This window comes from Sus scrofa, chromosome 6 (assembly GCF_000003025.6).
Source record: "Sus scrofa isolate TJ Tabasco breed Duroc chromosome 6, Sscrofa11.1, whole genome shotgun sequence".
Classification (NCBI taxonomy): domain Eukaryota; kingdom Metazoa; phylum Chordata; class Mammalia; order Artiodactyla; family Suidae; genus Sus; species Sus scrofa.
This window is the reverse complement of record NC_010448.4, coordinates 31,641,496-31,665,893: the sequence shown is the minus strand read 5'-3', so window position 1 is coordinate 31,665,893 and position 24,398 is coordinate 31,641,496. Positions and strand designations below refer to the sequence as shown.

Below are 24,398 nucleotides of genomic sequence, written 5' to 3'. Positions count from 1 at the left end.
ATGTGACTCGCTTTATTGTGATATTCACTTTATTGTGATAGTCTAGAACCGAACTTGCAGTATCTCCAAAGTATGCCTGTATAACTTTCCACACAATTTCATTAACTACCTCCTTTTTTTCTTCAGTATCTTCCATTTTTTATTTCGATGCATCTGAATTGGTATTTTCCTGATTTATTTCAGTTTCCTAAGTCTCTTCAATTGTGTCACATTCGCTGTTGGGTACCCACCTAATGAATTCTTAAATTTCAGTTACTGTAATTTTCATTTATAAAATGTACACCTAGTTTTTAAAAAAATTATGTTCAATTCTATGTCAAATTTTTCAAGATTATCTTTATGGACATATTAAACATTTTTTTGAAGTTCATAGATGATAATTCCATTATCTGAATTACCTATGAGTGTTTCATTTGTCTGTTGTCTTAGTCTTCAGTTATGCGGTCTTGTCTTAAGTGCCTAGATAATTTTATGTGTACCAAACACTGCACATAAAAAAATGTAGGAATAATTTGAGCCTGGGGGATTTACTGGGGCTCCTAGTCTTCAGTGGACCCTAAATTACGCTTTTTATTTTTCAAATTCCTGCGAGGCTGTTGGAAGCTCTGTTCAGCTTCTGAGCCTCTTATGCATACTTTCAGAATGGCAGCTATATCTAGGAGAAAATCAGCCTTCAAGCTTAGCTCACTTTCTGGGCTTTCCTCTGTTCCCAGAGTTAGCTCCTGTAATTTCTTACAGCCTAGGTAAAAATCAGCTTTCCAAGTTGTTCGTTCTCTTTCTTTCGTCTTTTTTTTTTTTTTTTGGCCATTTCTTGGGCCGCGTCTGCGACCTACACCACAGCTCACGGCAACGCCGGATCCTTAACCCACTGAGCAAGGGCAGGGACCGAACCTGCAACCTCATGGTTCCTAGTCGGATTTGTTAACCACTGCGCCACGACGGGAACTCCCTTTCTTTCTCTTTCTCTCTTTCTCTTTCTTTCTCCTTTCCTTCCTTCCTTCTTTTCTTCTCTTCTCTTCTCTTTTCCTTCCTTCCTTCCTTTCTTCTTCCTAGGGCCACACCTGCAGCATATGGAAGTTCCCAGGCTAGGGGTTGAATTGGAGCTGCAGCTGCCGGCCTAACAAACCACAACCACAGCTACGTAGGATCCGAGCTGCATCTGTGACCTTCACCACAGTGCACGGCAATGCTGGATCCTTAACCCACTGAGTGAGACCAGGGATTGGATCTGCATCCTCATGGATACTAGTTGGGCTTGTGATCCACTGAGCCACAAGAGAAGCTCCCCAAATTGTTCTTAACCGGAAGGGTAATCCAAACTATCAAGTTTACCATTACCAGGATAGAACTGCAGCCTGCTGAAAAGGTTTCTGACTTTGTTTTCTTATGGAATATGGATGTAGATTCTTTTTTAAGTTAAAAGTTATTTTGGATTTTCCTGGACCAGCCAGGGCAGATAATCATATGGGTGGGGGAGGCTTATAAGGTTTCTTAGCTTGAGAGGGTCCTCTTCTGTTGTTAGAGTGCAGTTTCTTTAATAAATGATCTTCTATGATAGTGATACAATTTAATGATACAATCTTCTTTCTCTGGGCCCCAGAGTTTCAGCTGGTTCTTCTTTCATTTCACTACTATACCTTCAAGGGAGACCTCCTCCTTCCAAAATGTGCCTTTTTCTTCCAGAAGAAAGTGTCTTTCCTAGGCTGCTACCTCTGGTCCTATGTTATTTCCAAACACCTTCCTTTCACTTCCCTAGTAGCCGATACTCTGATCACCAGGCCTCAGACCCATTCTCGGTATTTCCTCACTCGGGGGGTACTTTCTCCTTTTGGTAGAACCTTAGTTGATATTATCTGTGTTCTACCACCACTAGAATCCTGCCACAGGCTCCTCCCTTGTGCTTAGCCCTTGTCTTGCTCACTCTCTGGTGTGGGCTTCTGAGCTGATGTCTATTTATTTTTCCCACTTTTACCTAAAGTGAAGTTTGTAGAATTTTTTGTCTCCAGTTGTAGGAGTGGGTTATTTCTTGTCCTGTTAAGTTGTAGGAGTGGGCCATTTTTTGTCCTACTAGAACCCAGAACAATAAAAACACATGTTTTTAACGTTTAGATACAATTATTTTTCAGCTAGCCTTTACTATTGATTTCTGATTTCACTACGTTTTGCTCAGAGAACATATCTATAAGATCTTGATTCTTTGGAAATTGACACGCCTGTTGTGGCTGAGTACATGGTTAATTTTTCTTTGAAGGTTCTACATGTGTTCTGTACTCATTTGAGTTTAGTAATCAAAACAAGCAAATCTTCTAGACTTCTTCCTATTTTTTGATCTATCACTCTCGGACAATTAAATTCTATTAAAATCCATATAGTCACAATAGTGCCATTAGTTGTTACTTCATGAATTGTGAGGCTATACTGTTAGGTATATATATCTTCAAGTTTACCACATCTTTTTTTTTTGTCTTTTCTAAGGCCGATCCCGTGGCATATGGAGGTTCCCAGGCTGGGGGTCTCATTGGAGGTGTAGCCACCAGCCTACACCAGAGCCACAGCAATGCTAGATCTGAGCCGTGTCTGTGACCACACCACAGCTCGCGGCAACGCCGGATCCTTAACCCACTGAGCAAGGCCAGGGATCAAACCCGCAACCTCATAGTTCCTAGTCGGATTTGTTAACCACTGAGCCATGACGGGAACTCCAAAGTTCACTACATCTTTGACCTTTTGTTCCCTTTACCAGTATAAAATCTCTGTCTCTTGTTTTTCACCTTGGATTTTATTTGGCCTGATATTGAAACTGTCACCCTGTTACATATTCAACACATCTATTTCTTGTTTTACAACTTGTCTTTCTTCTCTTGGTTAATTAAGTTTCCCCAGGAGTTCCTGTGGTGGCGCAATGGAAAGGAATTCTACTAGGAACCATGAGGTGGCGGGTTTGATCCCGTGTTGCTGTGAGCTGTGCTGTAGGCTGGCAGCTGTAGCTCCGATTCGACCCCCAGCCTGGGAACCTCCATCCATATGCCGTGGGTGCGGCCCTAAAAAACAAAAACAAACAAACAAACAAACAAAAAGGCTCCCCAAACCCTAAGCTGTATTGTAGACTCTTAAGTTTTCTTCCAAAACTTCTCTTATTTTCTCTTTTGTTAATGATGACATGTAATTATGACAAAACACATTTACATCAAATATAGCTTGATTTTAACGACACATTTCCTTAAGATTTCTTAAAAACTCCTTATGCTTCAGCTCCTTACCCGTGATTCCTGAGAGCTTTTGGAGTGTCAGCCTCTGTTACTTCACTGTAAAAAAGTACAAGAAGTAAAGACACAAAAATTAGCTTGCTGTTTCTTTAGGTTCATAATGGCTGACAAAGGGTGCCCCTGTCATATTAAATTAGGTCTTAACACAAATGAATGTTTGGGGAAGGGCACTGGAATTGTCAGAAATGCTGGCATTTGAAGAAGTGGTTGTAGCACCAAGGAAAGAGAAAGGAAAAAAAAAAAAGTGCTTCAATTAAGTGAAAATGAGTAAGGGGATAGACAGGTGGGAGGAGACGCCACAGATGAACATAGATATGAAGAGAACAGATGACAGAAATGTAAAGATCAAGAGGTACATTTGAGTTTAAAAGCAAATGGATGATATTCAGGGAGGAGGGAGGTGACGCTGTTAACAGGGATGAGAAAGGCGAATCTCCACAAAGAGTGAGAAAGGGCGAAAAGCAGAGAAAAGCCCAAAGGCATCCACCACAGAAGAGAGGCCATGTTCTAAGTGGGAGGGAACCAGATTTTACTTTAGAAAAACTGAAGGAGAAACATGGTTTACATACATTAGTCAATGTTATATGGAAAATGAAAGGGCAAGAACAAAAGGTGCAATGATCCCGGGAACACGGGCCCACTTCTCCAGGAGGTCAGACTGGAAGACGCGGTCCACCGGTGGCACTTTGAAATGGAAGTGAGATGTCTATCTTGCAAGATCAAAGAGATTAGGATGAGGGGATGTTTCTAATTCTGTATTTCCAGTTTTCAAAACACTTGTTTCTACGGCTTTGATATTTGCTCTCTTTCTGGCTGACCTGGGGGTTGTTTTTGTTCAGAACAAAGGGGATGTAAAGCTGCATTTGCTCCCATTCATGGATCTAATTAGGCAGGTTGTGCAATCTCTAATAAATCATGGGTGTAGCTTTCCTTTGTTAAGGTGGGCAGAGGCCTTCAGGCATGAGTGACTTATTCAAATGGGCTCTCATAGTTGGGGATGAACGATCATCCTGGTACTGTCAGCCGCTTGAGAATGTTTATACCCCCAAAGCTCTCTCTTGGTTGCTCTGTACTACCCAAAGATGACATTTTATTCGTATATTTGTTCACAGACACGATTCACATGTTGCTATCGGAGCATAAGGAAATCATTCTCAATTCAGCAGTAGGGCCAGGTTGGCTGAAAAAAAAAAGTTATTTTCCATATCCACAAAAATGTTAATTAGATTCTTGTTAGAACATGTGTAAGAAGTGGTTTTCATTGTCACAGCTCTTGATGTCAGATTACGAAAATAATTTATGTTTTGTTGTGGGAATGTGGGGGCATGCTGACCCTCCACCGTCACATGACTACGTCTCAGCCCACACTTCTCCATAATACACAGAAATTATTTGTGTTTTGTGGTAACGAGTGAATGGCAGGAACAGCAGAATTTCACCGTGGCTGTTCTTTATTTGATTAAACATATTCTCTATTTATTCTTAAAAAAAAAAACTAATTTAAGTTAAATGGCAATAAACCATGATAATTTAGAAAACATGTTGAAACTGAGAGTGAAGAGAAATGTTCTCTGCGTAAACCACACTGGAAACCATAAAACTTATTTTTGTCAACTGCTTCTCATGACAGTGGCTAGGAATTCAACATTTCTACTACAGTAGGCAAAAAACATGTAAAATACACTCTCCCACATACCACATCACATCTCTATTTATATTTCCAAACTAAAAGCATTTCAGCCCCCCAAAGTTCTGAGTGTACGTTTACACCAACAGCTGTATGTTCACATAAGCAATTACCTTAAACTGGGGTGTTGTGTGGCAAGGCCCCCTCCACCCTTAAGCCATATTTAATGGATCAGGCTTGGATGGCCAAGAGAAAGCCATTGCTCTGTATCCTAAAAGGGGGTGAACGTGTCAATGAGCTCAGGTCATCATGAAACAAAACGAAAAACTCTTCTCAGACCAGATCACGAAACCCACCTGAAGCATCCAACACCGCTTATCCCCTTCAAAATGTGTCAGCAGCTCTTCAACTACTCATGAGAATTAGTTTTGTGAAAATTCATGTAGCTTGAAGCCGAGTATTTTAAAACTAGAAAAGGAATCTTTAATAACCTGTTATGGTCCACATGAACATGACAGAAATATGGCTAATTCTCTAATGTTACCGGAGGTGTACATGCTACACCACTGACTAGATCGCAGAAGTTTTCTAATAAAAACTTGCTCTTTCCACTCAAAGATCATAAGAAGTCAGCACAATCCAGTCTTCTCCCTGCAGAGAGGGTATTAAGTTTGGGATGTAACGTTTTAAAACAATAACACAAACCTCCTGGGAGAAGACCACAATAAATGTCTCAAAAACCACTCAGTTAATCCCAGGGTATAATCGGGCTGTTTTAAATTACTGCAGGGAATATTACGGGCCTTAATGACACTGTAACTGCTCAAAGCCAAAGAAAGCTAGAAAGAGAGGCCAAAAAGATGAGCTCAGAGCCAGCTGAAGTGACAACAAACATGTGGCTGTTTACTAGGATTGGAGAGGTTTAGTCTGCAGATGTTTGCGGTCTCTAGAAGGTTCCAGAGGAATGAGTTGCTGTGAAGATTTGCAGAGTTTGACGAGAGCAAGATTCTTCTCGGAGATGGCAGGCCCCAGACAGGGAGGCCCAATGGTAGAGAGAGAATTTATAGATTTCTGTGGTCAGATCATACTCTACTGGTTCCACAATGTACATCAACAAATTAATATTGTACGGATGTCATTTCAAAGTCTCCTAAAGACGAGAGTCATTATTGAAGCCATTAGAGCACAGATGGTTCAAACTATATGCAGATATTCATACTTGCATTTTTGCATTATAGCTGCTTTTTTTTTTCTGTTGAACTGTAATGAATTGTCTCATAATCTATTCCATCTTCTTGCCATTAGCAGGCTTTGAATGTTCACAAATAGGAGCAAAGAACTCATTTTCCAGAGCTTTAATCACACAAAGAGAGAATGCCTAATTCTCTAAATGAAATGGTCTGTGATCACTGAAGCAGAGATTTAATATATCACGGCAAATTAGGTAGATTTTAATAAATTACTTATCTCCCTGAATACTTTACATATGCTTAAGAAGGAACATAGCCTGTTTGCAAACAGCGAAAACCTACGGCCTATAAAAATCCTTTGAAGAAAATGACAAATAAAAAAGTAAATTAAAAAATGAAATGCATTATATCCTAGACCTCTAGAGACAATTCCTTTGCAGCATTGATTCACAGCTCCATTAAAAATATCAATTAAATCCTTCAGTGAGATTGAGAAAAAGCTAGAAAATTAACTTTCTGAGCTGCTTTTCGAGGATCTGGTTATCCAGATACATCCTAGCATTGTATAAGCTTGATGTAAATTTTAAAAAATGATAAAAAGATACTCCTTTTCAGGTCTAACGAAGCATATCAGAATTTGAGCCTTATTTTTAATTTTTTTTTTCTACATCATAAGCTAGGTTTTCAAACTGTAAGTTTCATGTGTATATATCTATCTCTTCTTTACATACACACATTCCTGGACCCTATGTTGCCATTACCAATACATGAAAATAATAAAAATAAGAACTGTACTTTTTAAGAAAGAAAAACAAACAAAAAAAAAACTTGCAGTAATTTAATAAGTTGGTGCCAAGTCTCATTCTTTATATTTAATTGATGGAAACGGCACGCATCAAAGAAAATGCATACTGAGCTTTAATGTGCATAAAATGGATATTAGCATTTTAAAGAGGAAGATTAACACATTAATCCAAGTAATTTTCATATATTGCTTCTAATAAAATCTTCACAGTATAAAACTCTTAATGAGGCTAATCACAGACATTCCATTTAGGGGGACAATTAGGGATAACATAAAAGTATTTCTTTTTCATCGGTTTTCTAAGATTTATGCTTTTTTGCTTATTAAAAATAAAAATGGGAATTGCATTTCAGTTCTTCATAAGAATGTTGAAAATGCAAATAGACTTTCTCATGCTATCATGTAGGTATAAATTATTGAGAAGGTGCTGCCCACTGTGGAGAACTTAAGTCCTGAGGGTCGGCAGTCCTGGGAAGGAGGGACTAGAAAAATAAACAAATGAAAAAGTACACAAAACTTGAACACTTCAAACTCAGGCCTCCCCCCTCCCAGCTCCCCATGAATTATAGATTATATACACCAGAGTAATTACAAAAATCTCGTCTAAGTGCTTTCATGTGAGCATTTACTCAGGAGTAGGCGATGCCTCTGGACCAGTTTCTTTCAAGCCTCCAAGTCATCTCTGTATTGCTCGTAGACAGACCGTAGGGCATCGAGTGCTCTGACTGTTACCTTGAGCTTGCCAATACTTCCACCATCTGCTCGAGTGTCCAAAACTAGGGAGACAAGAGCAGACAAGTGTTAATATCATTCAACAGATTTTTCTTCAGATAGCCTAGCTGCAACAGTAGTCAAAAGGATGAAAACAGCTCTATAAAAGTCCAAAATTCACTGGTATCTCAGAAATCTAAAACCTAAAGCTTGCCGTGTGTGTATAAAGATACACATTGTAGATGCACTGCATGTGTGTATACATACTGCCTGCAGAGTTAAAACTAATGACCTAATCCAAAAGTTTATCTAGTGGAAAGGCTACGGGATAATGGTTGCCACACAGAATCAGAATTTCTTAGCAAGAAATAAAGTCTAAAAGGGATCAAAGGGATCAAGATAGGACAATGAAGAATTTGTTCTAACAGCATTATTAATAAATATCAGGAGTTCCCATCATGGCTCAGTGGTTAACGAACCCTACCAGCATCCATGAGGATGCAGATTCGATCCCTGGCCTCCCTCAGTGGGTTAAGGATCTGGCGTTGATGTGAGCTGTGGTGTAGGTGGCAGACATGGCTCGGATCCCGAGTTTCTGTGGCTGTGGTGTAGGCCAGCGGCTACAGCTCCGATTGGGAACCTCCATATGCCGTGGGTGCAGCCTTAAAAGACAAAAACACAAATAGCACAGTGGCAACCTCCTGTAAAGAAGGTACATGATCGTAATTGGGAATGATTATTTATCTTTCTAAGGAAAACATTCCATTTAAAATAGATTACATGTGAAATTAGAAAAAGTTAAACTGGCAGACCCACACTTTAAGGTCTATGGATTAGCTTTGAGGGTCTATGAATGAGGCTGCAGGAAAATAGATGTAAAATTTTGAGTGTCTGTGGGCTTTTCTGGGCACAACTTGTGTATCGAAGCCGACTGCTTGATAATCCTCTGAGCACTATGTTGGGGGCCGAATGGGACGCTGATTCAGTACCTGGGATCCCATCCCTCTGGGAACGGTGATACCCACTAGTGACTCAAGGCCAGAATTTTCGACTTTGTTAAGTCTGATAGCACTTATGAGTCCATATAGTGTCTTCTTTATTTTCCTAGAACTTTCAATGTGTGTGTGTGTGTGTGTGTATGTGTGTATTTATTTACTTATTGGCTACATTTGCAGTATATGCAAGTTTCTCATCCAGGGACTGAATCTGAACCACACCTGTGACCCATACCACAGCTGCGACAATGCCGGATCCTTTAACCCACTGGGATCGAACTCACATCTCTGCAGTAACTCAAGCCGCTGCGGCTGGATTATTAACCCACTACACCATGGAGGGAACGCCTGTGTGTATGTTTAATTCCAAGAAAATCTGTAAGGAAACCTTCAGATAAAATGTAGTATACAATGACTTAGGTGGATAAATGAGCAAGCAAGAAGATTGCAGGGGCACAAGTGGTCCCCAACACACTGCCAAGTTGCCTCTTTTTGGGACATCTCACTTCTACATCTGGCATGGAGCAAAGCATAAAACACTTGATGGGACCAGTGTTTAATTTTCTGATTCTTTCCCAGAACAAGGCCACAAGAGCTGTTTATATCAAATCAGGGTAGTCCCATGTGGTCTTGCAGAAAGAGAAGATGGGTTTCCAAAGAGGACTGACTGGAGAAAAGATTAAGAATATAAAGCATAGATCATTTTGATCATTTTTGTCAGACTCTCTTGGTTCTGGGTGTCTTTAATAGGATTTAGGCTAATATTTTAATCCTCTCATCTTCTACTTCTACGCCTGCCAAAGTTGTGATTGTGTATGTGATATGTATCATTTATAAAATTTCCCAGAATAGGTTCCTAATTTGGTTCCTTGGTCTAATTTGGTTAGTTATTTGGCTTGATCCTAACCTTGGAGCACTGGATACATATCCAGCTTGACAAGCAGCTTAACATCTGAACTACGCCAACTACCCAACTACGGTGAGAGCAGAGTGCCTGGCACTTAAGAGATGTTCAATTAAGTGTTCATTTAATGCATGGATAAATGAGTAAACAAACCGTGTACATTTTCCCGGTGGTGGATGGCTCTGCTGACTTAACAAATGAGAGGAGAACTCAGTCTCATTTCTCCACTTACTGTATAGCCTAGGCCACCCCTGATTATGATTTTTTTTTTTGTCTTGATTCCGTAAAGTACAACTCCTTCAGCATGTTCTAGATATGGCACTTAAGGATAAAGAGTGGAAATCAGGCATTGCTGGGACGCATACCTGGTGATGTGAAAACCTAGGAGAGCACTTTTTATCAGGAATCCCTCACTCCTCCCTGAATCCCAATGGGAAACAAGTGGCTAAAACCACTCAGTTATTTGCAGTGACTGTACTGCTGAACTGTAAAACTGAATTAAAGAGAAGCCTTGCAAAAGACACTATAATGATCACTCAGAATAACATGCCTTAGCTGAAGCAAGGCTTGACAGCATGAGGCTTCCATAAACAACATTAGAAAAATCCAATGGCTGAATTTTTGCCACACACACAACCCCCCATACTCACACAATGAATAATTCCTTGTGAAATGCAATAAATTATTTTTAAATTTCTGTTGATTCAAGGGAAGGCAGAAGGGGAGGGTCAGAGGGGGATGTAGGGAGGGGACTCCAGCTTTGCAAAAAGACAGCTTGCGTTGCAAAGGATTCAGCTAATGTGTGACTCGAAATCTCTGAAGCCAGCAGAAAGGTTTTAATAAAGAATTTGGATTTCAGCAATTGCTGGTTGTACAGATTGAGCAACACTTCCACCCGTACCGTCAATATTTTGCTCGATGATGTCGCTCCCTTCCCGGAACATGTCAGCGAGGTCAATGTTAGCCATGCCAATGTCCTCACACTCCAGATCCTGCTCATCCTCTGGGGGGTCACTGACCACAGTGAAGCGGACGCTGAGAAGGGGAAGGACAGAGAACATCACTACAAAGTGAGAAAAAAAAAATCACCACGGAACAAAACCCCCGAATGGGTTTTTATCTCTAACTGTGAAATCTCCAAGTTTCCAATTATTCCAATAAAAAGAAAATTATATTAGGTTAGATAAGTTATTATATGAACTATTAGAATTATTATAGCACACTCAGCCTTCACATGAACACTAATCCACTTTTCTAAGCACTGATTACCATTTAAGTCTAGAATCTGAGAAAATTACTAGGCAAAGAGAAGAACCAGATGTTCACTCTATTATGCACTATCTGATCGTATTTTGACACGTCTACTTCTAAGGCTAAAAGGATCAAGTGAAAAAAGACCATGGAGGTTAGGGAAGCATTTTCCACCTAAATGCAACATTTTCTATAGAAATGAATGCACAGCTTTGGAGTGACTACTAAGCAATTTTTCCAACTGTGTTCTATATATTCGGAATTATGTTAGATAAATGTTACAGCTTTGCCCAACAGCTATATGAAATGTTTGTATTACTTCAGCAATCTTTTAACTTACAATCATAGCATCCAAGTTTTATTTTACTTTTAGACACATAATTGTAGGGTTATGATGGAACTGATTTGAATTAGTGGCTTGTGTTCAGGCCAAACACATTTGGATTGACCAAATGACAGGAATTTACAGTTAAGTACTCTTTTGATATGTCTTGGCAGCATAGCTTAAACCATGAATGCTTGTAAACTACCATTTTAACCATTTTCAAAATGTATCCATCCCAAATCAGAAACAAAACAAGAAACTTGCTTCTTAGATAACATTCTTAGGTAAAAATCTAAGTCTCTGAGAACATCATGCCTTGAAAAATATGCACAAGTAAAATCCTTCAAGCACTTACCGGTAAACATGACAGCATTTTAAAATAATTTGCTAAAAATAAGTAGTCAACATTTCATTCCTTAACTAAGTACTTGTTTTTAGCTAGCAATACATTTTGATTAGAAAATAGAAATCCCTTAGGTTGAAACCAAAGGTAATGCTTATTTACACAATACTTGTGTAATTGGGAAGAGTGCAGATCCTGTGCTGCACGTGAATAAGACGGATATTTTATATGATGCATAAAATAGAGGGATTAAGATGGAGTGGTTAAGGGCATCCATTCTGGGTTCAAATTTCTGCCTTCCTACCAATTAGCTATGTGACCCTGTACAAATCACTTAACCTCTCTGATCTCAGCTTCCCTATCTGTAAAATAGGAACAATTCAGAGGCTCTTGTGAGGATCAAATGAGATGATACATGGAAACAGTGCCTGGAACTCAGTAAGCATCGAGTAAATATTTGCTCTTTTATTATGACTATTTTTAACCTAGGTAGGGCTCCTTCAGGTTCCACATTTCTAAGGGGAGAGATAATAATGACATGGGAAAGGCTTCCTTCAGTTGAAAACTGAGACACCCAAATTATACAATGACTCTATCAGTCAATTAATCAAGAAGAACAATGATGAAAGAAACTGCCCTAAAATGAATACACTTAAAAGAACAGGAATTGGAAGTGATCTTTGATGCAATTACACCTACAAGGCTTCCAGAAAAAAATACAGGCTACACAGACTGTAATAATAATAAATTTTATCTTTATATAATGTCTTCATATCTAAAGATCATATCTTTTTTTTTTGCTTTTTAGGGCCGTACCTGCAGCATATGTAAGTTCCCAGGCTGGGGGTTGAATCAGAGCTACAGCTGCTGGCCTACACCACCCACAGCAACACAGGATCTGATCCACCTCTGTGGCCTACACCACAGCTCATGGCAATGCTGGAACCTTAACCTACTGAGCGAGGTCAGGAATCGAACCTGCATCCTCATGGATCCTAGTCGTGTTTGTTAACTGCTGAGTCATGAAGTGAACTCCCTAAGGATCATATCTATATCACTTTACAAATGCAGGCTATTATTTCCACTGAATATATGAGAATTCTGGCAAAAAAGGGTGGGGGGAAACCCTTCTAATGCCCAGAAACAGGGCGAAACACAAGAAGATACAATTTATTTCTGGCTTTAAATTGTTTAGAGAACAAAATAAGATGTCCAAAATTAAGAAACTGAAGTTGAGCTGCAAAAGGAGAAAGGTACATTAAAATAACTAAAAAAAAAAAAAGAAAAAAAAAAAAAAAACAAACCTAAAAAATTACAGCTTGGCTTAGGCCAAACTGTACATATACTCACACAGACACACAGGCGCATCTATCTTACCTTTAGCCCTGCGGAGACACAGAGGCAGAACCTTGCTTTACGTGCTGAGGCGTACAGTCTGTGGACCTGGACATACACAGACGGTGGATGCCTGGCATCCAGGTGGATGGAGGTCTCCACAGAAAGTGCCCCACGGGCTGCTGCCCCTCTGCATCCCACCTCTCCCTCCTGCAGGTCTCCCCCGCCAGGTCCTAAGAACACACTTTTCCATCTTCCGTCCTGCCTGGAATTGCCTCTGCCTGGAACGACCTTCCTAGGGCTGCTCATAACTTGATTCAACCAGCTTACCTGTCATCGCCTGAGGTTTGCCTTCACTGCAATTTTCTATTCTAGCTTTCCTTTTGCTTATTTTTTCTTGTTCAGCTTTCTTCTAGTACCTACTGTAAAATGGAATTGGTTTATGTGTTTACTCGTTGTCTGTCTCCCTCAGTGGGATGTAAGCTCCAGGGGTGCAGAGACATCCTTCTGTTCAGCAGTGTAGCTCCTGATACTTATGTAGGGAACATAAATATGTGTAGAATTATTATGTGAACTACAAAACAGAGGTCCTCATTAAAGGCTGGCTCATTTGGGGATGGCTGACTGGAGGAGGCAGGTCTTGTGCTGGGCCTCACGATATAGACCTCAAACGTCACTTGCAGTTACTTGGGAAACCACAAGGAACTGAACTCTGTAGGTCACTTAACATTTTTTATTCTTTCCTTATTCTTAAATACTTCATTTTTTCTTTTTCTTTTTAAATGGCCGGCTGCACCCACAGCATATGGAAGTTCCCAGGCCAGGGATTGAATCAGAGCCACAGCTGTGGCCGTTGGCTGCAGCATGGCAATGTGGGATCCTTTAACCCATTGTGCTGGGCTGGGGATCGAACCTGTGCCTCCACAGTGACCTGAGCGCAGCAGTTGGAAGCTTAACCCACTGCACTACAGCGGGGACTCCTGAAATACTTCATTCCAAATAATTTTTAAACTCCTATTTCAATGTGTTGACTCCCTTTTAAAGTGACACGTGTATATTTGCAAATATAGCCAGGGGGTAGAATGCAAAGGAACTATACAAAGCACATAATTTTATGGGGAGGGAAGATTGGCCAGGCTTCGCTAATGGTGGCTCTACAAGTTATCACCAATATTCAAGAGGGCTGCTTTCTGAGAAAATGAATTCTTATAAACTGGGAGGTACTTTACGTAATGTGACCTTGGACTATTTAGAAAAGGTGAGAACATTCACTGGAATAACAATTGTCTTTTGCTGTGGAAAAATGTAAATTCCTTTTTTTTCCTTAAGGAAATGATACTGTCAAGAGAGAGAAGTGGGACAGGGCTTCTCTCTCCCGCGAGGGCCCCATCCCAGCCATGGCAGTCACAGGAGCACGGCTGGCACTCATGCAACTGTCATCGGCCCTGAGTCAGTCACTCCCTTGCAGTGTTTCTCTAAAATTACATGAATATTTGTGTCTCTGTGGAGTGTTGAGATTTTTAGGGAAACAGTGATGAGAGAGTAGGGGTTCATTACAGTTACATTTTTTAAAAAAAATTTTACACCTCAGACCTGGATAGTGGTGACCCAGTTTGCTGGCCGCAGAGAAGCAGATGACATGGCCAGTGCTGTTTAGTCACTAGTGACCTGGGATACCCCGGGGGACTGGTGGTATCCGAGGCAGCCTTGAAAGAAGCTCAAGTCTACAAAGTAAGTATAACTTGAGTGATTATCTACCAACCAGGGAAAAACAGAACCTCAAGGTAATGAACAGGGTTTTCCCATCCTTTCTTCAGAATTATGTAAGATCCAAGGAAATATTACATACATTTCAGGGAGTTAATGAAAAACCTACTATCGGATCCTAAGAGCTAAGAATTGCAGTCTTCTTTCATGAAACAGAACATTAAATGCTAGTTTGGAAACTCTTTCGAAAACTATAGTGTCTTTTTTTTCTTTTCTTCTTTTTGTTTTTTTAGGGCTGCACTCTTGGCATATGGAGGTTCCCAGTCTAGGGGTTGAATTGGAGCTACAGCTGCCGGCCTATGCCACAGCAACAGCAACACCAGATCCATACTGCATCTGCAACCTACATCAAAGCTCACGGCAACGTTGGATCCTTCTACTGAGCGAGGCCTGGGATTGAACCTGCATCCTCATGGATGCCAGTCAGATTTGTTTCCACTGAGCCGTGATGGGAACTTCTATAATGTCTTTAACATTCATTTCACAACCTGCAGGGGGGAAAAGAAGCTGAGTCTCTTTCTCAGGTGGTGGGGTAAGCTCATCTTTGAGGCAGTGAGAGGCTATGTCATCTACTGGCCATAAAGGCAAGGAGAAGAGGATAATAGAAAGATATTGAGGCAGTGAGAGGCTATGTCATCTACTGGCCATAAAGGCAAGGAGAAGAGGATAACAGAAAGATAAAGGGTCCACCCAGGCCAAGGGGGATGAGCCAGCCTAGGGGTGTCAGGCAAAGCCCAGCTCAGGGGTTAACAGGCAGCATTTAGATAACTCCTCAGACTGTATGGATGGGATTCACTCAAAAGCACAAACTTAAAAGGCTATAATTTCTCTACCAGCCAAGTGTGCAAGTGTCCTGTTCAAATACCTTCTCCAAAGCATTAAAAAATAATATGAAGTGATCAATTATTAAACTGTTATGTATGGTAAAATTAGTCTGAAAGGCTGGTGATCTACTACAAATAATATTACTACTACCTAAAATGACTGTTATGAATACTTGCTGTGCAAGTGTTACATGCCCAGTGCTATTCTATTCATCTTACATTTATCATCTTCTTTAACCCTCACAATCACTCTATATGGTATTATCGTCTCCATTTTACAGATGCAGAAAGTGAGGTACGTGGTGGCTGTCTGAGGTCAGATAGCTAGGAGCTGGTGGAACAATTTATATTCCAGCCATTGAGTCCAGAGCGCCCCCTCCTGGCACACTATTAGGCGCTCCACAGTTACACTACAATGCTAACAGGATACTTGATATACTACACTGTACTATCTTTTGGTTTGCAAAGCACTGTAGGATCATACTCTGTATGGTAGGCAGGATGACTATGTTTCTAGGAGGAAAAAGACTCAGAGAAGCCACATACTTATTCAAGGTCATAGAATGCCACAGGGAAGCCAGGTGTTCCACTTCTTCATCAGGCTTTTTTTCCACCATAGCACACTGTGGAGATCTACTTTATATAAACCATTAGGTAATTGAGAATGCTTAAAATTACCTTCTGTTTGGCATCTCTTGTTTTAGCAGAATAGCTTTTAAGATGTCTCTCTTTGCTTGGTTGTTTTCTCTATCCACGTAGATCACTAAACCAAAAAAAAAAAAAAAAAAAAAAAATCCACAAAAAGAAGTCACTGAGGAAAATGCTACATTAGTACCATTCTGTATTTGTATAAATACCTGTTTTTAGAGACGCAAGTCATGCCACCTCACTTGTATGCCTGGGAAAAGAAAGCAGCACTGGAAACCAGAATCAAATCTGAATAGTCATGTGATCTAATGTCATGTCACTGGCAGGTTTATGTGCACACTGTCAGAAAGGATACAAGCAACATCTAAGAGTGCCACATCGCTGTCACTGCCTGTTAATGGCAGTGGCAGTCATGACAGCAGAAGCCAGCGGTCTTTATTGCTTTGTATTCGAGGGATTTACTGCATTTTCTTTCACCCAAGGAGCGAGTGATAATGATAATATATGGCATAGAGCTTGTCCTCCCTGACAGCCCAGTAATTTAATCCTTCTCTCCTGCCACAACATGCAATAAAAGAGGCATCCTACAGCACTGGGTTGAGGAAACCCACAGGCTGACGTTTGCTGGTGTTTGGGTGGGGGCTATTGGAGAAAAATGCGGCGGAAGGGAGAGAAAGGCTTTTTAGGGTGTGAAGTTTGTCTTTGGATTTTGAAGGTACGTGTTGGCATGCAGGAATGTGGCTAGACTTTACTTAGCTGAAATACAAGATAACTGACTCACTCTTCCCACCAGGAAGAAGGCGGCGAACACGTGGAACTGTAAATAAGTGTCTGCACTTCGGGAAAAAGGCATCTCAAGTGTGTGAACACTCCAGTTCTCATCCTGATTATTTTTTTCTCAGCCTGGCAGCCTTTCAGCTATGCCTTAGCTTTTGAAGATATTTCTTGAGCTTCAAAATGGCCAGATGCCATTTTTGGAGCTCAAGTCTCTCTTGTGACCAGATCTCAATTTAGAGATTATCCCTGATCAAAAATATATAAAGAGTGAAGATACCATGACAATTCTAAAGCCAGAGTCTGCTGGGAACAAACATATTTCACACTGACAATCTTTCCCTGGATAGTTTGAGTTCAGTTTCAAATTATGATGCTATCAACTCATTTAATCGTTTGCTGAGTTGAGCAAATATTAACTGAGGGCCAAAGACGGCACATGCTGGGCTCTGATTCAGGCATGCATGGTCAGAGGCACAAAGGCCTGTGTAGGGGTGTGCTAGCAGTCACAGAGAAGGAAGAACCAAGGTCAAACAGCATCTCTTCGCTTATCACTCTTTGCCTGGTACCATATTAGTAAATGTGGCCAATTATATGGAATATATATAACGTGACCAATTATTCAGGAATTGAAAAAGACAAAGGTTCTTGTAAATTCTGTAAATAGAGTGTTTTAGCACATATCAATGCTAAAAAGTCGTGCTTTTCCACTAATGCTAGGAGAGGGGACCTCATTTTGGCCACCAATACACCAAGCTAAATTTGATCCTTTTTCCAAATGGGATTTTATTTTTTTTTTTTTGCATTTGCTGTTGATTACCATTCAAGATATGGTAGAATATATCCTTTGAGTTCAGAGGTGTACAGTTTTTAAGCCATAGTGTCTACAATTTGAAAATTAAAAAAAAATTCTATAGCCACAGCTGTGGCATATGGAAGTTCCCGGGCCAGTGATTGAACCTGAGCCACAGCTGTGGCATTGCTCGATCCCTGAACCCAGGGATGGGGACTGAATCCATGCCTCTTTAGTGACCTGAGCCGCTCTAATTATTCTTAACCCTCTGTGCCACAGTGGGAACTCTGGTCTATACTTTTGAGGGGGATAATTTTTCTCCATTATATTGAGATATAAATTACATATAACATTATACTAGTATTAGGTGTACAACATAATCATTTGATATATGTATATACTACAGAATGTTTATCACAGTAAGTTAACATCTATTACTTTACATGGTTATAATTTCTTTTACTCTCTTAGCAACTTGTAAATATACGCTACAGTATTATTAACTATAGTGGTCTATATTGCTTGAAGACAAGGGTAATCTCAGTGATTAAAAAAAAAGACTGGGGGGATAAACAATGACATACTGGTATACAGCACAGGTAACTATATCTAGTCACTTGTGATGGAACATGACGGAGAATAATGTGAGAAAAAGAATGTATTATATAAATATGACTGGGAGACTTTGCTGTACAGCAGAAATTGACAGAACATTGTAAATCAACTAAAATGAAAAAAATTAAAAAAAAAGGGGGGGGGTGCTGAATTCAAAGTCTAACATCCAGGGAGTTCCTGTTGTGGCTCAGTGGTAATGAACCTGACCAGGAACCATGAGGATTCAGGTTTGATCACTGGCCTTGCTCAGTGGGTTAAGGATCCTGCATTGTTGTGAGCTGTGGTGCGGGTCACAGATGTGACTCGGATCCTGTGCTGCTGTGGCTGTGCATAGGCCGGCAGCTTATAGCTATGATTAGCTGGGAACTACTGCATGCCGAGGGTGCATCCCTAAAAAAGTAAGACAAAACAAACAAAACAAAAACAAAGTCTAACACCCAAATAAAGAATCTTTCAATTAAATTAGATTAGTTTTGATGAATCTCAACGGCTTGAAAATTTAATGTAGGAAAATATATGTAACAAAATTTACCATTTTAACCTTTTTAAGCATATAGTTTACTGGCATTAAGTACCTTCATAAGGTTTTGCAACCATCGCCACTTATCCATCTCCAGAATTTTATCATCATCTCTAACTTGATCATCATCTCCACACCCACTGAACAGTAACTTCTCACTCCCTCCTCCTCCAAACATGCCGGAACCACTGTATTACTTTCTGTCTTTATGAATGTGACTACCTAGATATTCCATTTAAGTAGAACCGTGTAATATTTGTCCTTTTATGTGTGGCTTCTTTCATTGAGCATGTTTTCAAGGTTCATCTGTGGTATGCAAGACTTCATTCCTTTTTAAAGACTGAATGAGGCACCTGTGCATGTATGTGTATGTATGTGTATATACATACATATGTACACACACATACATATACACACACTACATTTTGTTTCTCCATTTGTCTTTTGATGGGTACTTAGGCTGTTTTCATCTTCTGGCTATTGTGAATGGACATGGGTGTACAAACATCTGTCATAGTCCTTGCTTTTAATTCTTTTGGGTGTGTTTCCAAAAGTAGAATTGCTCTTTGGTGATTCTATATTTAATTTCAGGAAGAAAATCATCTTTACCACTGAAATTGGTAAAAAGTGATATAGTTGGGACACTGTCTCCTTCTGCTTCATCCAGTTGATCAGCACACTGTATTTGCTATTCTCTTAACAAAGATAAACACAGAGATGGCCACTATCCGAGTGCTATTTATGTACTTCACACCGTACTCAATACTCTCCTTACTGCAAATCATATGTTAAGAACCATGCTGACCCACATTTTACAGAGGATTAAACAGACCCAGAGAAGGCAAGTAATTTGCCCCTGGTCACCTGGTCAGAAAAGTAGCAGAGCTAGAATTTGAATCCTGCAATGTCTACTCCATGGCCTGCCTTCTTAACCTCTGCGCTGTACTGTCTTCTTCTTTCACATGAGGCCAGAATTCTTCCTGCCATTTAAGCTGCAACCACTTTGTTAGCACAGACTGGAACGTGAGAGAGTTCCATCACGCTGCCAAGAGAAGCCACTTCATTCTCCTTTCACTCTTAAAGGGGTGCTGTTTGGTTACAACTGGTTCAGGTGCCTTTACAACTCTCTTGACTGAGTACTCTCAAAAATTCTTTTTTGCAAAAAACTCAAACTACTTACTGAAGAGCTTAGTTCTCCAAAAGTGCCACAGCTCTCCTGCTTGCAAAAACAAGGTGGAGATGGGGCATCTTCATCTAGCCTAATGGTTCTTAGTCTTTAATGTGCATCAGAATCCCTGGAGGACTTATTAAAATGCAGATTACTGAGTTTACCTTTAATTTCTAATTTCTAATTCAGTGGTCCAGGGTGGAGTGTTCTAAATTAGATGGTTAAAAAAAAAAAATCTACCATTTCAAAACTTCAAAGGCATCCTTTAAAAGCGATTCAGTGATTATAAAATGTATCAGAACTCTCTAAAAGTTAAGCTATTTACCTTTCATTCTCATCAGAAATCACATTTGTTTAGGACTTGTTAGATTTTGATATAAATTTATGGAAAGTATATGTCTTAAAAATGATACCAAAAAGTGAATAACAAAAAAAAAAAAAAAAGGATGCAAACCAGTAGTCCTAATACTTAAGTTGATTCTTCAATTGTCTACCATGAGACAATTCAAGTTGTCTTGAATTGTCTACACTGTAAATCAACTATATACTTCAATAAAAATTAAAAAAATGAAAAAAGCAAAAACAAAAACAAAACATACCCCTCCCTTCTGCAGGTTGGAGAAATCTTTATTTTCTTTATCAATGTCATTTGGCAGAGGTAAGAAATGCAGGTGGTTTAAGCATATAAAGGTTTGATAACCTTGAATCTCAAATAACTTCTGTGTTAAAGTGTTATCAGCCCCTCGGCCCTTATCTTTGCCAAGTTTTTCTTCCCAGTAGTAACAAATCTAAAGTTCTGCATCCTTTTCATCTTCTGAATTAAGCTTTAATTTTTCCAGAATAGACTGTTCAATGCTCAGAGACTAAAGGCCTAGATCCGTCTAAGTCTCATAAAAACTTTTGATGATTTCATTAATCTTTTTTCTTCCACTGTCATTTCCCTAGAAGGCTTTTTTCAGCCCTAGACAACATTCTTTAGACCTACCATTAATCTTATTTTTTCCCCCAAACTATTTTCTTGCTTTCTCAGCATTCTTCAAGCAAATTTTTCAAGCCCAATAAAGTACAAATATTTTGTTCTTGTACCAATGTCTAGCAAGTGAATTCAAGTTAGGTTTTTTCTTCGCCAGTGTTAGTAGCCCTAAGAGGATATATATTTTGTGTAGGTAAAACTGGTATTAACATCTCTTAATAAAGACTGAATTAGGCTGTGAATAATCCTGGGGATCACTAATCTAAACCTCACATTTTATGTACCTAATTTAGGCCTCAGTATACAAATCCCTTTTGAATAGATTCAAGTAATAATACAGGGTAAAAAAAAAAAAATCACTGTGAGGTTCACTTAACCTTTTGACTGATACGGTGTTCAAACAGGAGATAAAATGTATTAATTGTTCTTTAAATTTTCCATCTCAATTAAGAAGTCTGTTTGGAAATAAAATCAATTTCATTAACATTTAATAAGATTTGGAAGATGTAAGCCTATATTATATTGACCTTTTATATCAAGTAACAAGTGAATTGTAAATCATTACAATAATTAGGTGAAATAGTTACTTATTAACCAAAGATTCAAGGAGATTCCCCTGCAATAAAGGAGATGCAAACATAATAATTAAAAAATAAATGTTTTCAACATGTCCTACTTAAATGAGAAATAAACCTTCTACAAGGTTAATATTAATTATTTCTCAAATTTGTTGATGAGGTAGAACTTCATTTTTTCAGACACAGTAGGTATAAAACAGCATTGTTTTGCTTCTAAGCACAAAGTACATTCTTCTCCCTCTCATCAGATAAATATCCTTAAAATTCTTTTCAATTAATCTTGAAAATTCTATATAGTCAAATCTAAATAGGTAGGAAAAGAAGCTGCAGAAAGGTATATAAGACATCGAATAAATTTGATTCAAGTGGATTATTGGTTTTCTTGTTGCTATCAAATGACTAACTTATCAGAAACATAAGCAACTCAAAATACCAATTAGGTAGTAGTGTATCTTGCAGTGAAAGGAAAAAATTAAACAACAACAACAACAAATCAATGGCAACCACCCAACCAATTAACTAACAAAAAGCCCCAAACAGACCTAAGTTACCATGTGAGGATGTACAAAATTCAGCATACTTGAACATTTACCACAGGTTTCATCCAAACGATGATTTGCATCGCTCCTGAAGGAAACAGAAACATCTATTCTGCTGCCTGGCCAAGTTTCTCAATGTACAATCTCTAAGAAACAATTTTGCTGTCAGTCCAACCAGTCTAGTGCTGACCTTTTACAATGAATAATACAAAGCCAGAAGAGATCGTCTCTTTTCTTGGGGATACGTTCATTAAAATTAGTTGACTACACAGTTCTTTCATTACTAATAACATTGTAATTATGGCTTCCTTTTCTGATATTTTGCAGTTAGTTAAAAGATCTCTAGGAAGCTTGGGAAAATATTTATTTTTATTTTTTAAAGAACACTTTTTTTTTTTTTCCTTTTTACAGCCACACCTATGGCAGATGGAAGTTCCTGGGCTAGGAGTTGAACTGGAGCTGCAGCTTCCAGCCTATGCCAGAGCCACAGCAACGCCAGATCCAAGCCGCATCTGTGACCTAACGCCACAGTTTGTGGCAGCGCCAGAGCCTTAACCCACTGAGCAAGGCCAGGGATTGAACCTGCATCCTCAGAGAGACAGCATGAGGTTCTTAACTTGCTGATCCACGACAGGAACTCCCAGAAAATATTTTTAGAAATATTTGCTAGATCAAGTCAAAGAAAGGAAGGAGGAATCAGATTCTTGAACTGACCACATGAATTATTTTCCATATGACTTCTCAACTTACTTGTTATTACAGAATTATAGAAGCTGAGCTGGAAGAGTTCTTAGCACCTCACTCAACAGATAAAACAGGGAACCATGAAATTTAAACACCTTGCTCAAGTTTTTGTAAGTAGTCAGAATTGTGGATATGGGACAGACTAGACCAGGTCTCTAGATACTTGTGATGACCATCTCAGGTAATAAATGTATTTCTAAAAATGCCAACTGCAAAACAAAGTAACCATGAGTATTTGTAATCCAATTGGTACAATAGCATGATTATATATGTTATTAAAATGCAATTCATAAAGCTGATAAAAAAATACTGGTGTTCAATTAGCATGAGATGGCCTGCTTTCTAAAGATGATCCAACAGTCCCTCTTTATGGTTTGTTTTAATATAGGGCTTTTGAAGATTTAATAAGCAGTTTTAACTTACAGTCATGGCAGCTTGATATGACTTTTTTTTTTTTTTTTACTCTTCTCTAAGTACACACTGATACATACCATACTTAAAAACATCTTAGAGTTGGTTGATCTAAGAATTTACTGGGTGCCTATTGGGTCTGTACTGGTCCAGCAGGCTTTCATGTCAACTAGCTGATAGATAAAGCCCTAAAAGAGAAAACCCACCTGCTATGAAGGGATGTGTGAACTAAAAAATGAAAAGATATTGTCAAAACATATATCACTCAATTCAAATCCTGAACATCTAGACACTGGGAGAGATATACATAAACATCTATATAATGACATTGAAGAGAAACATAGAAAAAGTTAAGCTATTAATTTGTTTGAATCATATGATAAAAATATTCAGTACTTTTATTTCCCTTGAAATATATTTTTCGATTAAATTCAACTGTAGACCTAGGTAGCATTTTTCTACTGATACTGTGATATAGCAGGAACATGTAAAACCATTGTTTTGTTTTCTTTTAACTTTAGTATTGCAATTGTCCCTCAGAATCAGAGGGGGGTTGGTTCTAGGACCCTCGGAGATATCAAAATCCAAAGATGTTTAAGACCCTTATATAAAATAGCACAGTATTGCATATAACCTGTGCACATCCTCCTGGATACTTTTAAATCATCTTTGGATTATTTATAAAACCCAATACATTGTGAATGTTATGTAAATAAATGTAAAACAATGTAAATACTATGGAAATAGTTGCCCATGCATGGCAAATACAACTTTTCCTTCTTGGAATTTTCTGGAATTCCCCCCCACCCGTGTTTTCCATCTGTATTTAGTCAAATCCAAAGAAGCAAAATGTGTGGATACAGAGGGCTAGGTGTACACTAAATTTAACTTCTTCTTCTTCTTCTTTTTTTTTTTTGGTCTTTTAGGGCCACACCCACAGCATATGGAAGTTACCAGGCTAGGGGTCTAATCAGAGCTCCGGCCTACGCCAGAGTCACAGCAATGCCAGATCCGAGCTGCATCTGCAATCTACACCACAGCTCACAACAATGCCGGATCCTTAACCCACTGAATGAGGCCAGGGTGCGAACTTGCAACGTCATGGTTCCTAGTTTGTTTCTGCTGCACCACGACGGGAACTCCATAAATTTAATTTCTTAATCCTTAAGTGACAGTTTTGACTTTTATTAATCTATTCTGACAATACTTTCATGATTTTATATGACTATTAGAGGACTGTACTTTTTTCTCGTTCCTTTGGCTTCCTTCATTACATTACGAATGAACTGTAC

At 39.0% G+C, this 24,398-nt stretch overlaps 1 protein-coding gene across 3 annotated transcripts in view; it reads right to left on the bottom strand.

Annotated features, from left to right (window-relative positions):
• RPGRIP1L (RPGRIP1 like) overlaps positions 5,354-24,398 on the bottom strand; it is a 95,604-nt gene continuing 76,559 nt past the window's right edge. Inside the window, exons 24-26 of one of the 3 annotated variants that reach the window (XM_021097099.1) lie at positions 16,022-16,106; positions 10,400-10,533; positions 5,354-7,664 (exon numbers count right to left, since the gene is read on the bottom strand). In XM_021097099.1, coding sequence (XP_020952758.1) covers positions 7,552-7,664; positions 10,400-10,533; positions 16,022-16,106 — 332 coding nt within the window. In that variant the 3' untranslated portion in view covers positions 5,354-7,551. Of the gene's footprint in view, positions 7,665-10,399; positions 10,534-16,021; positions 16,107-24,398 lie in introns of those variants that run through there. The other 2 variants (XM_021097100.1, XM_021097102.1) reach the window with 2 other exon arrangements.